General features: G+C 35.1%; 1 protein-coding gene across 1 annotated transcript in view; it reads left to right on the top strand.

The window, feature by feature from the left end:
* The window catches only part of GPLD1 (glycosylphosphatidylinositol specific phospholipase D1), a 220,839-nt gene that overhangs the window by 14,474 nt on the left and 189,291 nt on the right, over nucleotides 1-17,074 (top strand). Inside the window, exon 2 of the mRNA XM_053714797.1 lies at nucleotides 15,945-16,000. Coding sequence (XP_053570772.1) covers nucleotides 15,945-16,000 — 56 coding nt within the window. The remainder of the gene's footprint in view (nucleotides 1-15,944; nucleotides 16,001-17,074) is intronic.

Below are 17,074 nucleotides of genomic sequence, written 5' to 3'. Positions count from 1 at the left end.
TATATATATATATATATATATATATATTATGAGATCCAGCAGAGAATAGCTCTTCTTAATGTATGTTATGTACTAAGCACTAAGGGCGGGCTATTTACAGTAAAAACACGGTCCGGAGGTAAGAGGGGCGGGGCCCGCTATCTGACAAGAGACATCTGCTGAATTGAATCTGCTAGCTCTCATGGCTCATTGTAGAGCTTTTACTTAACTTGACTGACTTTTTCTGTTCTTATTGGGAATACCTCCCAGTCCCAGTGAGTTTATTTTGTAGAGGCTAATGGCAGAAGTAAAAAAACAGGAAAAAATATGTAGCTGCAGAGAGCAAGCTAGCTTACAGCATAGCCGTGTTGTGACAAGTACACTGCAGCAGAGGGGAGGCAGATTGTAGATTCAGGGCTGGAGGACTTACAACAGCCTTCTGCTGTTTTTTTCCTTATAAAGGGCATTAATGGTGTTCTTCCTCACTGAGCACAGGGTGAAATAAATCTCTCCCAGTAGCTCAAAATCTAAGCAGCCTGTCAATGTTTACACTGCTGCTGACCGGCACCACACGGTGTAAAATGTACATGCAGTTTCCTCCTTGTGAAAGGTATGTGCTTTGTTACATTCCCTACTACTGATTCTGAAGTGTTATCTTTTCTGCAAGTTTATTTTAACCTTTGTCTGTCCTGCTGCTGCTTATTTAGGAGATTTGAGGTCATAAGGGCTTGCTATATTATCCCGCTCATTCTGCTGTTTTGGCCAGCCTCTCTGTAAGCATTTTTTTTTTAACTATCTCACTGCCAGAAGGAAATCCATTCTGCATTGAAATTAGTACAATCAATTTACTACAAATCTTGTAACAGCACTCAGGAAAGTGAAAACAAGTATACATATTTAATAAACATACTGAAAAAAAATTAATACAAATTCTCTAAATCGTGTGTGTGTGTGTATATATATATATATATATATATACACACTAAAATGGGTGAAGCCATCTGAGGGGCGGGGCTAGTGCTCCCCCATCTTCTAAAGTTACCAGCCGCCACTGCATATGTGACCTGTTTCTGATAAGGAAATGGGTATAATTATTTTTCTACATATGGATTTTGGTTGCAATATCATGGAACATGTTTGACCTGTTTCTGATAAGAATATGGTTATAGTTATTTTTCTTTATGGGGATCATGGGTGGAATATCATGGTTACACATGCCAAAGAACATATTTGACCTTTTCCTGATCGAAACATGGGTATAAATATTTTTATATGTGGGGATTATGGGTGGAATAGCATGGTTACACTTGCCAATTAACATATTTGACCTATTTCTGATAAATATTTTTATACATAGGGATTATGGGTGGAATATCATGGTTACACATGCCAAGGAACATATATGACCTTTTTGCTGATGGAAACATGGGTATAAATATTTTTATATATGGGGATTATGGGTGGAATAGCATTGTTACACATGCCAAGTAACATATTGGACCTGTTTCTGATAAGAAAATGTGTTTAATTATTTTTCTACATGGGGATTATGGGTGCAATTACACATGTCAAGTAACATATTTGACCTGTTTCTGATAAGAAAATGTGTATAATTATTTTTCTACAAAGGGATTTTGGGTGGAATAGCATGGTTGCACATGCCAAGTAACACATTTGTCATTTTTGTGATAGAAAGATGGGTATAATTTATTTTTATTTATGGGAATCACGGATGGACTAGCAAGGTTTTATATGGGGAGAGCAAGATCAATCAAGTATCATTTCTTTCATTTTGGGACATTGATTGCACTCAAGTTTGGTGTTTTATATATAAGGACTTTTATAGTTTTCCTTTATCTGGAATAAATATTTATTGCTATTCTATCTCTCCTTCTTTCCTTGTTGGGACTGAGTATTGCTTTAAGGGATATACAGAAACCTGATAGGCCCCATGCTAAGCCGTGTTAACTGAGCAGTTACGGCTCATGAGTGAGCATTTTTATCACCCACTTCATGGACTGTTTTCTTTTCTTGATATATTGCACTGTGATATTTTCATATTTTGTTTTCTATGCATAAAACCGGCCATTGCCCCATCACTCCTAAGGAGGATTGTTTGTTCTCCTGATTATTAGGGTAAATATATAGTGTGCAGGTGTGGGATAACGGACCATTTGCTCTCCTTTCTTTACTTACCTAGTCATGAAGAAATAATTGTCAATGATGTATTTTTATATGGTCAACAGCGTCACTTTGGAAAAGTTCTTGTTATTTATTTCTCCATGTTGTTTCATTTTGTAAGGAAGATTTTTATTGCTGTGTACTTATTATAAGAGCATGAAAAGCAAATATAAATCGTATAAATTAAATTCCTAAAAACAGAACTAGCATGAACATGAAAATGGCATTTATTGAAACACAACCCATTACTGAATTATATAAATCAAAAATCCTTTGGAGCCTATGGAAGCGCACTCTCGTGAGCGCAATGCTTCTGTGCAATGCAAAGGGTAAGAAACTTTTAAGTGAACGGTTCATTTTAAAAGAAGGATCATCCTTGAAACATGGATAAATTTAAGATATTTAAGCATGACCTTCAGAAATTATTCTGACAACTCCAACAGGTCAAATATGTTGTATGATTAACCATGAAAATCTATCCATAATCCGCATTTTAAAATATATATACCCATATTCTTATTAGAAACTGGTCAAATATGTTCCTTGACATATGTAACAATGCTATTCCACCCATAATTCCCATGTATAAAAATATTTATACCCATCTTTATATCAGGAAATCGTCAAAAATGTTCCTTGGCATCTGTAACAATGATTCCACTCATAATCCCCAAAATAATTATAACCATATTCTGATGAGAAACAGGTCAAATATGTTCCTTGGCATGTGTAACCATGATATTCCTTCCATAATCCCATAGATACAAAAATATACCAATATTCTTTCAGAAATAGGTCAAATGTGTTACTTGGTATGTGTAACCATAATATTTTACCCATAATCCACATGTAGAAAATAATTACTCTCATTTTCCTATCAGAAACAGATCACACATGTTACTTGGCATGTGTAACCATGCTATTCCACCCATAATCCCCATTTATAAAAATATCTATAAAAATTATCCATAAGGAAAACGTCTAACATGTTACTTGGCGTGTGTAACTATGATATTCCACCCATAATCTCGATATATAAAAATATTTATACCCATCTTTCTTATCAGAAACAGGTTAAATATGTTACTTGGCAAGTGTAACAATGATATTTCACCCATACTCCCTACATAGAAAAATACCTATACCCAAATTTGTATCAGAAATAGGTCAAAGATGTTCCTTGGCATGCTTAACCATGATATTGCACCCATAATCCACATTTAGAGATATAATTATACCCCCATTATTATCAGAAACAGCTCAAATATGTTACTTGGGATGTGTAACCATGATATTGCACCCATAATCCCCATGTAGAAACATATTTATACCCATATTCTTATCATATACAGGTCAAATATGTTACTTGGAGTGTGTAATCATAATATTCCACCCATAATACCCATTTAGAAAAATTATTATAACCATATTATTATCAGAAATAGATCAAATATATTTCTTGGCATGTGTAACCATAATATTTCACCCACCAACATCATTGTTACACATTCCATGTATAAAATATTTATACCCATGTTTCCATCAGGAAAAGGTCAAATATGTTTCTAGGCATGTGTAACCATGATATTCCAACCATAATCCCAGTGTAGAAAAATAATTATACCCATATTCTTATCAGAAACTGGTTAAACATGTTCCTTGGTATGTGTAACCATGATATTTCACCCATTATCCCCATTTTGAAAAATAATTATAACTATATTTTTATCAGAAATAGGTCTAATATGTTCATTTGCATGTGTAACCATGATATTCTACCCATAATCCATATATATAAAAATATTTATACCCATATTTTTATCAGAAATAAATCAAATATATTCCTTGGCATGTGTAACTATAATATTACACCCATAATCCCTAGGTAGAAAAATAATGATACCATATTTGTATAAGAAACAAGTCAAATATGTTCCTTGGAATGTGCAATTATGATATTACAATTATGACATTGCACCAATAATCCCCATTGTAGAAAAATAATTAAGCTCAAACTCACATTTTATAATAATAAAAATAGAAACTGGTATCCCAGACAACATAATTATGAACCTAAAGAAGTTGGAATACCACTTCAAAACAGGTTTGATTCCATCAAAGATAGAACAGAAAGGGAAGAGGAGAACTGTTCAGAAAGAGCTGGAACTTCAAAGGATTTTTAGAACAGGACAGGAGACTGAAACAAAAAGGAAAAAGAAACATAGAGGAAATAGAGGAGGGGGGCAAAAAAGAAGAGAACCAAAAAAGATCAAGGTAAAATGTGACCCCAAAAATAAGGGCATTTTTAATTTAAGTAACCATAAATTGAATGAAAAACAAGAGCAAGTTCTTCAAAAGTTCTATCATTTGCCCTTCGAAAAAAATCAATAAATTTGAAACACTCATTAATATAAACCAATACATAAGAAAATTAACCCTAAAGAGGTACTTTATAAAAATCCTTGCGAAAAAAATCAGTGAAAACCAAAAATATACTCACACCACACTCAAGAATAAATCAAGCTTGTATCCCACAAGTGAGAAGGGAGTCAATATTAAACAATTTAAAAATAGAGTTAAGAAAGATATGGAAAACTATAAAAATAAAGATATTAAATTTAATTTGACAAAGGAAGAATACAATACTTTAAAGGATTTGAGAGAGAACAAAGACTTAATGATAAAACAGGCTGGCAAGGGAGGGGTGATCGTTATTTTGAGCATTTATGATTATCTAAAGGAAGCCATACGAATCCTAGGAGATAGAGAAACCTATAAAAGACTCCTATCTAACCCTATAGAAAAATGAAAGAAAGAGCTAATACTCTTATTCAAGAAGCTTTTAATAAAAGCCTTATTAATGAGAAAGAAAAAACATTTTTAATCATAAAACATCCAGGAACACCTATCTTTGATTTTTTGCCCAAAATACATAAGACCTTAAAAGACCCACCATGCAGGCCAATTATATCGGGCATAGACTCATTGGCCACAAATCTATCCTACAAAAATATGTTAAACATCTATCATATTTAAGAGATTCAACTCATTTCCTAAAAGAGATAGACAATATAAAATGGGAGGAAAAGGACATCATGGTTACAAGTGATGTTACATCTCTGTACACCTGTATTGATAATCAACTAGGACAGAATGCAATAAAACATTTTTTAGATAGAGATCCTAAAATGCTAAAAGAACAAGCAGAATTCATTATCAAATGTATAGACTTTATTTTAAAAAATAATTCATTTAATTTTGATGGTAAATACTATGTACAACAAAAAGGAATGGCTATGGGTACCAAGTTCGCGCCCAGTTATGCAAACCTTTTTATGGACTTCTTCGAGGAAACAAATATCGAAGAGGGCCCATGTAGCGCGAACTTGGTACTATTTAAAAGATTTATCGATGACATTTTTATCATTTGGAAAGGTGACAGCGAATTACTACACTTATTTTTAGAAGATATGAATTGTAATAATCTCGGTCTACAGTTTACTAGTGACATAAGCAAGAACAAGATTCACTTTCTAGATTTTGAAGTTGAAATAAAAGAACAACAGATTCAAACTAGAACATACTTTAAGAAAGTTCATTGTAACAACTATATTCACATCGAAAGCTGTCACCTTGACAAATGAGTATCTAATATACCTAAGGGGCAACTGATGAGAATCAGAAAGAATAGTAGTTCACTCAGAAGCAAGCAATAGTCTTGAAAGATAAATTCATAGATAGGGGCTATGATGAAATTCACCTAAATGAACTAGCTGATCAAATTGAAGTTATAAATAGGGCAGATCTGATGTCTCCGAGACCTTCATTCCATTTATCACTAAGTATAGTGAACATCATAAATGTATGAGATCAATTCTAAATAAAAACTGGCACTTAATTAAAAAGGATCATATACTGGGAGATAAGGTAAAGGAACACCCAGATATCATCTTTAAAAAGGCGGAAAATTTTGAAAAAATTGCTGGCCCCTAGCGAATTTAATAAAAACAAGAAAAGAGGGAAACACCAAGATTTACAAGGGAATATGGTAAGAGGTTTCTTTCCCTGCTATTCCTACATTTCATGCAAACATAGCACAAAGAAAAAAGAGGTAACATCAACTATTAGGGAGTTTAAATATAACATCACTGATACCATCAGATGCTCAAGCAAGGGAATTATATATCTAATTCAATGTCCTTGCAAGAAGCAATATTTAGGACAAACCCAACGAATATTACGAGATAGGATTAGGGAACACATGAATAATATAAAAAGAGGTTTTGTAGGACATCTTCTCTCGAAACATTTTAAAGAGGAACACAATAGTGATTTAGCAGGCTTACAAATTTGGGGCATTAAAAAAGTAGAGAGATGGAAATTACTGTACCAAGAAGCCCACTTAATATTTGATTTTGGTAGTCTTACACCCTAGGGTCTCAATGCAGAGCTAGACCTTAATCCTTTCCTATAAAATAATAGATATATTATAGTCACAATATGTGGTAAACTCCCATTATGTTAATCTTACGACACTTTAGTTTTTAAACAAATTGTAACTTCAAAGTTAAAGCAGCAAAATGTAAACATCTTATATAATCAAACAGCCTGTATATTGATAACTGGTAGTCTTATACTTGAGGGTCTCTATGTAAAGCTAGACCTAAATCCTTCTCTATATATTTAAGTCACTGTCAGCTAGATTACGAGTTGTGCATTAAGGTAAAAAAGCAGCGTTAACAGGTCCTAACGCTGCTTTTTTATGCCCACTGGTATTACGAGTCTTGCAGGTTTAGGGGCCCCGCACACTTTTTTGGCCTTACCGCAAACCGGCTTACGTAAACTTCGTAAACCCTTTTTTCTATGGGACTTCCATAGTGCCGGTATTACGAGTCTGTCCTGGGAGGCCAAAAAGTGAGCGGTACACTCTATACCGACAAGATCCCTAACGCATTCTAAAGTCAGTAGTTATGAGTTTTACACTACAACGTCGTAGCATAAAACTAATAACTAAAGTGCTAAAAAGTACACTAACACCCATAAACTACCTATTAACCCCTAAACCGAGGCCCTCCCGCATTGCAAACGCTATAATAAATTTTTTAACCCCTGATCTGCCGCTCTGGACTTCGCCGCCACTATAATAAACATATTAACCCCTAAACCGCTGCACTCCCGCCTCGCAAACACTATTTAAATATTATTAACCCCTAATCTGCCGCCCCTAACATTGCCGCCACCTACATTATATTTATTAACCCTTAATCTGCCGCCCCCAACGTTGCCGCCACTATATTAAATTTATTAACCCCTAAACCTAAGTCTAACCCTAATACCCCCTAACTTAAATATAATTTAAATAAATCTAAATAAAATTACTATCATTAACTAAATTATTCCTATTTAAAACTAAATACTTACCTATAAAATAAACCCTAAGCTAGCTACAATATAACTAATAGTTACATTGTAGCTAGCTTAGGCTTTATTTTTATTTTACAGGCAAGTTTGTATTTATTTTAACTATGTAGAATAGTTATTAAATAGTTATTAACTATTTAATAACTACCTAGCTAAAATAAATACAAATTTACCTGTAAAATAAAACCTAACCTAAGTTACAATAACACCTAACACTACATTATAATTAAATAAATTCCCTACATTAAATACAATTAAATAAATTAAATTAAATTAGCTAAATCACAATAAACCCCACTAAATTACAGAAAATAAAAAATAAATTACAGATCTTTAAACTAATTACACCTAATCTAATAGCCCTATCAAAATAAAAAAATCCCCCCCCAAAATAAAAAAAACCCTAGCCTAAACTAAACTACCAATAGCCCTTAAAAGGGCCTTTACGGGGAATTGCCCCAAAGAAATCAGCTCTTTTACCTTTAAAAAAAAATACAAACAACCCCCCAACAGTAAAACCCACCACTCACACAACCAACCCCCCAAATAAAATACTTACTAAAAAAACCTAAGCTCCCTATTGCTCTGAAAAGGGCATTTGGATGGGCATTGCCCTTAAAAGGACATTTAGCTCTATTGCGGCCCAAAGTCCCTAATCTAAAAAATAAACCCACCCAATACACCCTTAAAAAATCCTAACACTAACCCCCGAAGATTCACTTACCGGGAGAAGTCTTCATCCAAGCGGCAAGATGTCCTCAATGAAGCCGGCAGAAGTGGTCCTCCTGACAGGCAGAAGTGGTCCTCCAGATGGGCAGAAGTCTTCATCCAGATGGCATCTTCTATCTTCATCCTTCCGGCGCGGAGCGGGTCCATCTTCAAGACATTCGACGCGGAGCATCCTCTTCAAACGACGTCTTCTTCGTAATGAATATCACTTTAAGTGACGTCATCCAAGATGGCGTCCCTTAGATTCCGATTGGCTGATAGAATTCTATCAGCCAATCGGAATTAAGGTAGAAAAAAATCCTATTGGCTGATGCAATCAGCCAATAGAATCGAACTTCAATCCTATTGGCTGATCCAATCAGCCAATAGGATTGAGCTTGCATTCTATTGGCTGATTAGAACAGCCAATAGAATGCCAGTTCAATCCTATTGGCTGATTGCATCACCTAATAGGATTTTTTCTACCTTATTTCCGATTGGCTGATAGAATTCTATCAGCCAATCGGAATCTGAGGGACACCATCTTGGATGATGTCACTTAAAGTGATATTCATTACGAAGAAGACGTCGTTTGAGGAGGATGCTCCGCGTCGGATGTCTTGAAGATGGACCCGCTCCGCGCCGGAAGGATGAAGATAGAAGATGCCGTCTGGATGAAGACTTCTGCTCATCTGGAGGACCACTTCTGCCGGCTTTGTTGAGGACATCTTGCCTCTTGGATGAAGACTTCTCCCGGTAAGTGAATCTTCAGGGGTTAGTGTTAGGATTTTTTTAAGGGTGTATTGGGTGGGTTTATTTTTTAGATTAGGGACTTTGGGCCACAATAGAGCTAAATGTCCTTTTAAGGGCAATGCCCATCCAAATTACCTTTTCAGGGTAATGGTGAGCTTAGGATTTTTAGTTAGTATTTTATTTGGGGGGTTGGTTGTGTGGGTGGTGGGTTTTACGGTTGGGGGGATGTTTGTATTTTTTTTTACATGTAAAAGAGCTGATTTCACCCCGCAAAGGGCCCTTTTAAGGGCTATTGGTAGTTTAGTTTAGACTAGTTTTTTTTTATTTTGATAGGGCTATTAGATTAGGTGTAATTAGTTTAAAGATCTATAATTTGTTTTTTATTTTCTGTAATTTAGTGTTTGTTTTTTGTGATTTAGCTAATTTAATTAATTTAATTGTATTTAATTTAGGGAATTGATTTAATTATAGTGTAGTGTTAGGTGTTATTGTAACTTAGGTTAAGTTTTATTTTACAGGTAAATTTGTATTTATTTTAGCTAGGTAGTTATTAAATAATTAATAACTATTTAATAACTACTCTACCTAGTTAAAATAAATAAAAACTTGCCTGTAAAATAAAAATAAAGCCTAAGCTAGCTACAATGTAACTATTAGTTATATTGTATCTAGCTTAGGGTTTATTTTACAAGTAAGAATTTAGTTTTGAATAGGAATAATGTAGTTAATGATAGTAATTTTATTTAGATTTATTTAAATTATATTTAAGTTAGGGGGTGTTAGGGTTAGACTTAGATTTAGGGGTTAATACATTTAATATAGTGGCAGCGACGTTGGGGGCGGCAGATTAGGGGTTAATAAGTGTAGGTAGGTTGGGCAACATTGGGGGCGGGAGATTAGGGGTTAATAAATATAATGTAGGTGTCGGCAATGTTGGGGGCAGCAGATTAGGGGTTAATAAGTATAATGTAGGTAGCGGCGGTATCCGGAGCGGCAGATTAGGGGTTAATAAATATAATGCAGGTGTCGGCGATGTCGGGGCGGCAAATTAGGGGTTAATAAGTGTAAGGTTAGGGGTGTTTAGACTCGGGGTTCATGTTAGGGTGTTAGGTGTACCACAGCAAATAGTAGAAGAAGGAACGGATCCCAATATAAATTAATAAAATGTTCTTTATTTAAACAAATGTTTAAAAGTTGCAAACTGGGGCAACAGTGAAAAATGCAAAAGTAAGACAGGCGAGACACCAATGGGCTTACATGTTTCGGCGCTTGGCCGTAATCATAGCCTAAGGTGTCACAGTTGGTAGTTATTTTAAAAACAGTACAGTGCAAAATAAATAGATAAATGTGTGTTAGGTGTAAACATAAAATGTGTTTCCCTATAGGAACCAATAAGGCTGCGTTACTGCGTTTTACACTGCTTTTTGGCAGGTGTTAGACTTTTTCTCAGCCGACTCTCCCCATTGATGTCTATGGGGAAATCGTGCACGAGCACGGATGACCAGCTCACCGCTGACTTAAGCAGCGCTGGTATTGGAGTGCGGTATAGAGCACAATTTTGCTCTACGTTGACTTCTTGATTTTTAACGCCGGGTTTGTAAAAACCAGTAATACCAGCGCTGCAGGTAAGTGAGCGGTGAGAAAAAAACTGCTCGTTAGCACCGCATAGCTCCTAACGCAAAACTCATAATCTAACCGAATGTGTGGTAAACTTCGACTATGTTTAATCCTTCTACGTTTTAGTTTTCTAACACAAATTGTCACTTAAAAGTAAAAACAGCAGAATTGGAATATCTCTTATAAAATTAAACAGGCTGGATATTCGTATCCACATAATAAGTGTATATGCCGCTTTTAGTGTACGCTGCTAGAATATGGAGACAGTCAATTTAATATTTATATTATTAGTTCTCAATTTTTAGCCTGATATTGTATTACCATCATATGATTTTTATACCGAAAATATATTTATTGACAAATATTTCAAATATATATTTCTCTATGTATCATAATTTATACTTCTCTATGTATTATTATTTATAATTTATTGGCAAATAGAAACTTAAATGGGAGCCCAATTTGCAACATTGAAACATTTGGTAGCGATCTCTAATGGCAGCTTGTCTTAATTAAAAAAAAGATTATTGAGACATTGATGGACAGCAATTAGAACCAATTGGAAAGCAAGATTGCGGCAGAAAACTCCCACAATGAAAGTGAGAACCACTATAAAAAAGGGAATATCGAAGAACCAGGTCATCTTGATAAAGGCCCATGATTGGCTGAAATGTGTAGACGCACCTGGATACTCCTTCAGTTTGGAAACAGAGCGCTCTGTGAATCAATTCGGAGGATACACGCTAAAATTCTGCCTGAACGGCCATACAGCGTTCCGATTGGGGAAAGCCACACACGTGACGAGAAACACGAAAGTGGCACAACAGAACAGTAAGGAAACGCTAGCAGCTGAAATTTGCAGAAGTTCAGAGTCACCTGGTCCGAAAAAATGGAAAGAAAGCGTGGTAAGAAACCTTAATGGCCCCTAAAGGACACCAACTATGAGAAGTGTAAACCTAAAAGGCAAGTAAAATACACATTCTTAGAAGTTGTTTTGAACCGGGGGGAATTAAAGGAGCCACGTTTACCCTGACATAGAGGGGCACATTTACAATCTGAAAGCTACTTACAGTGACATTTCCAAGTATTAAGATCTCAGACACTGAATCTGAAATAATCTTATCAGTATATGATTAAGGATCATATTGTTTATGTTGCCATTTTATCGCTGCTATTTTTTCCATTTTTTCTTTTGAGAGATTTTTTACTCCTGCATAATTTTATTTAGGATATCTTATATATTAGATGAGTATAGAATTGATTGTATCTACATAGTTAGACGGCATTAGCTGACCTAGAATAAATTGGTTTATACCATTCTGGATGATGCTGTTGCTTTTTTAGCGCACTTTTTGATTTTTATATAGAAAAATAATTAAACCTATATTCTTATCAGATACAGGTTACTTGACATGTGTAACCATGATATTTCACCCATAATCACCATGTAGTAAAATAATTATAATCCTGTTCCTTCCTACTGGAAAACAGGTCAAATATGTTACTTGGGATGTGTAACCAAGATATTCCACCCATAATCCCTACGTAGAAACTTATTTATACCCATATTCTTATCAGAAACAGGTCAAATATGTTACTTAGCATGTATGACCGTAATCCCCATGTATACAAATAATTATAGCCATATTCTTATCATAAAAACATCAAATATGGCATGTGTAATCATGATACCACCCATAATCCCCATGTAGAAAAATAATTATAACCATATTCCTATCAGAAACAGGTTAAATGTGTTCCTCTGCATGTGTAACCATGATATTGCGCCCATAATCCTCATGTATAAAAATAATTATACATTATTATTTTTTTTATCAGAAACAGATCACATATGTTACTTGGCATGTGTAACCATGATATTCCAACCATAATCTCAATATGTAAAAATATATATACCTATCTTTCTTATCAGAAACAGGTTAAATATGTTACTTGGCATGTGTAACAATGATATTTCACCCATACTCCCTACATAGAAAAATACGTATACCCAAATTTGTATCAGAAATAGGTCAAAGATGTTCCTTGACATGCTTAACCATGATATTGCACCCATAATCTACATTTAGAGATATAATTATACCCCCATTATTATCAGAAACAGCTTGAATATGTTACTTGGGATGTGTAACCATGATATTGCACCCATAATCCCGATGTAGAAACATATTTATACCCATATTCTTATCAAAAACAGGTCAAATATGTTACTTAGCATGTGTAACCATAATATTCAACTCATAATCCCCATGTATAAAAAATAATTATACCCATATTCTTATCAGAAAAAGGTCAAATATGTTAGTTGGGATGTGTAACCTAGATATTCCACCCATAGTCCCCATGTAGAAACATATTTATACCCATATTCTTATCAGAAACAGGTCAAACATGTTACTTAGCATGTGTAACCTTAATATTCAACCCATAATCCCCATGTATAAAAATAAGTATACCCATATTATTATCAGAAAAAAGGTCAAATATGTTCCATGGCACGTGTAACTATGATTCCACCCATAATCCCCAAGTAGAAAAATAACTATAACCATATTCCTATCAGAAACAGGTCAAATGTGTTCCTTAGTATTTGTAATCATCATATTGCACCCATAATCCCCATGGAGAAAAATATTTATACTCATATTCTTATCAGAAATAGGTCATATATGTCCCTTGGCATTTGAAACCTTAAAATTTCACCCATAATCTCCACATAGAAAAATAATTATACCCATATTCCTATCAGAAACAGGTCAAACGTGTTCCTTGGTATGTGTAATCATGATATTGCACCTATAAACCCCATGTAGAAAAATAATTATGCAAAACAGAAAAAGATGCAGTCTGCCAGGAATGAACAGCAGCATCAATAACTTGTTCTATGGCCCAGTTGCCACATGGGAGTAGCTTCTTTCTACCCAATTGTGCTTTTCACAGAGGAAAACTTTCCTGTAGTATATCAGTCTGATTCTGCCGACATGGTCAGTCCAGCCCTAAAATACCAGGCAATTCTCCTCTGAACAAGGAACATGACAACCCCAGACGATCATTTCGGCCTCCTTTTGGGCCTCATCAGTGAGGTGCAGTCATGTCCCTCTAAGCACATCATTGGGCAAGGAGTCCACGTCTGGTTTCCCCCATCACCCTTAGGGAGACTATCCCCAGGGTCATATATACATATGCAAAACAGAAAGAGAATCAGTCTGCCAGGAACGAACAGTAGCATCAATAGCTTGTTCTATGGCCCGGTTGCCACCTGGGAGTAGCTTCTTTCTGCCCAATTGTGCTTTTCACAAAGAAAAACTTTCCTGTAGTATATCAGTCTAATCCCACCAACATGGGAGTAAGGAGGGACTAAGCAAGGAAGTATTTCCAGCTTCAGTTCTAAGCCTAGTTGAGTGCATCTCTCTATTTTTCTGTGTTTATGCAAATGTTCTTAGGTCATCCTAAGAGAAAAAGGGGCAACCAGACGTGGCCTCCTTGCACACATGCCTTAGAGGGATGCAACTGCACCTCACTGACGAGGCCCATAGAGGCCAAAATGTTTGTCTGGGGTTTGTTTGTTTTCCCTTGTTCAAAGGAGATTTCCCTGGTATTTCAGTGCTGGGTTGTCATTTGGAAGGGTCAGACTGATATGCTACAGGAGATTTTACCTTTGTGAAAGGCATAGTGTGCAGAAAGAGTTTGTACCCTGGGAGTAAGGAGGGACTAAGCAAGGAAATATTTCCATCTTCAGTTCTAAGCCTAGTTGAGTGCATCTCTCTGTTTTTCTGTGTTTAGAAAAATAATTATACCCATATTCTTATCAGATACAGGTCAAATATGATACTTGGATTGTGTAACCATCCTATTCCACCCATAATCCCCATATATAAAAAATATTTGTACCCATGTTTCCAGTAGGAAATGGTCAAATATGTAACCATAATATCCCCCCATAATCCCCATGTAGAAAAATAATTATAACCATATTCCTATCAGAAACAGGTCAAATATGTTACTTAGCATGTATGACCGTAATCCCCATGTATACAAATAATTATACCCATATTCTTATCATAAAAACATCAAATATGGCATGTGTAATCATATCAGAAACAGGTCAAATGTGTTCCTCTGCATGTGTAACCATTATATTGCACCCATAATCCCCATGTATAAAATAATTATCTCTATATTCCTATCAGAAACAGGTCAAATGTGTTCCTCTACATGTGTAACCATAATATTTCACCCATAATCCCCATATATAAAATAATTATCACTATATTCCTATCAGAAACAGGTCATATGTGTTCCTCTGCATGCGTAACCATGATATTCCACCCATAATTCCCATGTATAAAATAATTATAACCATATACCTATCAGAAATAAAACAAATATTTTCCTTGAAATGTGTAACCCATAATCCCCATGTTTAAAACATCTATTCCCAGGTTCCTATCAAAACAGCTAAAAGGTGGTGCTTTGCACATACAGTACATGTGCTATATTAAATCAGCAATCTAGTCCTACAAAAGTATTGACTCCTTTTTCTATTATATAATTTACTGTGATTCCATTATATAGCTGTATATATCAGCAAGTGAATAGTTAAACATTTGCAAATACTGTTTGCAATTTAGTATCAAGCACTGCAGAAAAGAACAACATATTTTGAGTTACAGCAGTCTTTACCATGAATGTGTGTAAAAAATATACTGACACCTAGTGATAATGTTTAGCATTGCAGCCAATCATCCCATCATCCCAATATGCTGTTTAGTATGTCCCATCAGCTGCTGTGCCGCATCTCTTATCCACAAGTTTCAGAACAAAATAAGGATGTTCAATAAATACTAGACTGTTCAACTAAGTAGTCTGTGTATTGACTTATTACTGACATGCTACAAGTCAGTTTTCCTATATGATCTCATCAGATGAATATGATTTAACCTACAGATGTTTCTTTTCTTTTTTTTCTTTTAATCCCTAGCTTGAAATCTAAAGTTTAAAAGGTGTTTTTATCACTATATCTTAGCACAGTCTCCCACAAGCAGAAACTGCATCGGCTGGAGCAATTCTGGAGAAGAGCATGATATTAGATATAGAAAAGAACATGAAATATTCTAACATATTGAACTTATCAGTGTCAGAAATACAGTCATTCTTAGCAAGAGATGAACACACACTAAAAATGTCAGATTATTTGCAATTTTCACGATTTTTAAATTAATTTTCTTGATTTAATAATACTCTTATACATTGTTTTTTTACAGCCCATAGAGCTTTGGAGTTCTTCACTCAACCAGAAGAAAACTTTAATTACAGAGAGGTAAAATAACACTTTAATATAAATGAATGTGGATTTTAATTTGTTTGTTATGAAACTATTTTCTGAGAAAAGGATTGAATGTGCTATCTGTTCAATCAAAGAAGGACCAAGGCTGCACAGAGGTCTAAATGTTTTATTACTAAATATATACACTTGGGATTCACAAGGTCGTCTATTCTCCACCCAAATTCCAAACAGACAAAACACACACAATATTAAAAAGCATGAGAGCCGAAAAAGCACAAAAAACGCTGAAAAAATACCAAAATCTTGACTAGATACTGCAGTATGCTACTCACAAAAGCTTGCTAAAAAACAGCTGATTAATAATTGAGAGTTGAAAAAACACACACATGTATCAGGTATTAGATGTAGCACTGCCAAAAGAGATATATGGGGCCCCAGAATATGACCAGCATGATAATAGAAGTCTCGTAAATTCCAAATTGTTCCCAGGCACTTGAATGTTCAAAACACGCTCTGGTATTAATATAAACAAACTTCTTATTGCTGTGAAAACAAAAAAGATGTAAGAGATTACCCAGCCAGGCACTCGAGTGTTAAACAACACGCTCTGGCTGCAATATGAGGAACTTCTGATTATTGTGCAGTCACTTAGATATACAACTAGCGCTATGCGCTGATAACTGTGTATATGTTTACTTCATCTGTAGCTTTACTAGGGTTAAGTCCTCTTTATAACCACTTGGCAGGTGGTATGTATAATGTATCATGTGAATGTTGAATATAGTTGCAACAAAGTATCAACCATTTATTCCACTTGATAACAGACTCTCTAATGGTTAGCAAGACTTATGAAACCAAACCTCACCTCTTATCCATATGTACTTTATTTAACACTCAACAGGGCTGCAGCACCTGTGAGGATACTTTGTTCTGCAGCATTTGTCGTTGTAGGTAGGTTGGCGCCTTCACTTGCCGTTTTGCATACAATCCGTCAGGAAAAATCGTTAGTCTGTTTCAGCGTTGTAGCCAGTTTCGCCTGCTCGTGGCTATGACATCACCAGTGACTCCTCAAAGCATGATGAGGCCCCGTCTTCAGCCTCTAGTGGG

Source organism: Bombina bombina, chromosome 5, assembly GCF_027579735.1.
Source record: "Bombina bombina isolate aBomBom1 chromosome 5, aBomBom1.pri, whole genome shotgun sequence".
NCBI lineage: Eukaryota > Metazoa > Chordata > Amphibia > Anura > Bombinatoridae > Bombina > Bombina bombina.
The sequence above is the reverse complement of the archived record's forward strand: the minus strand, read 5'-3'. Positions and strand labels throughout refer to the sequence as shown.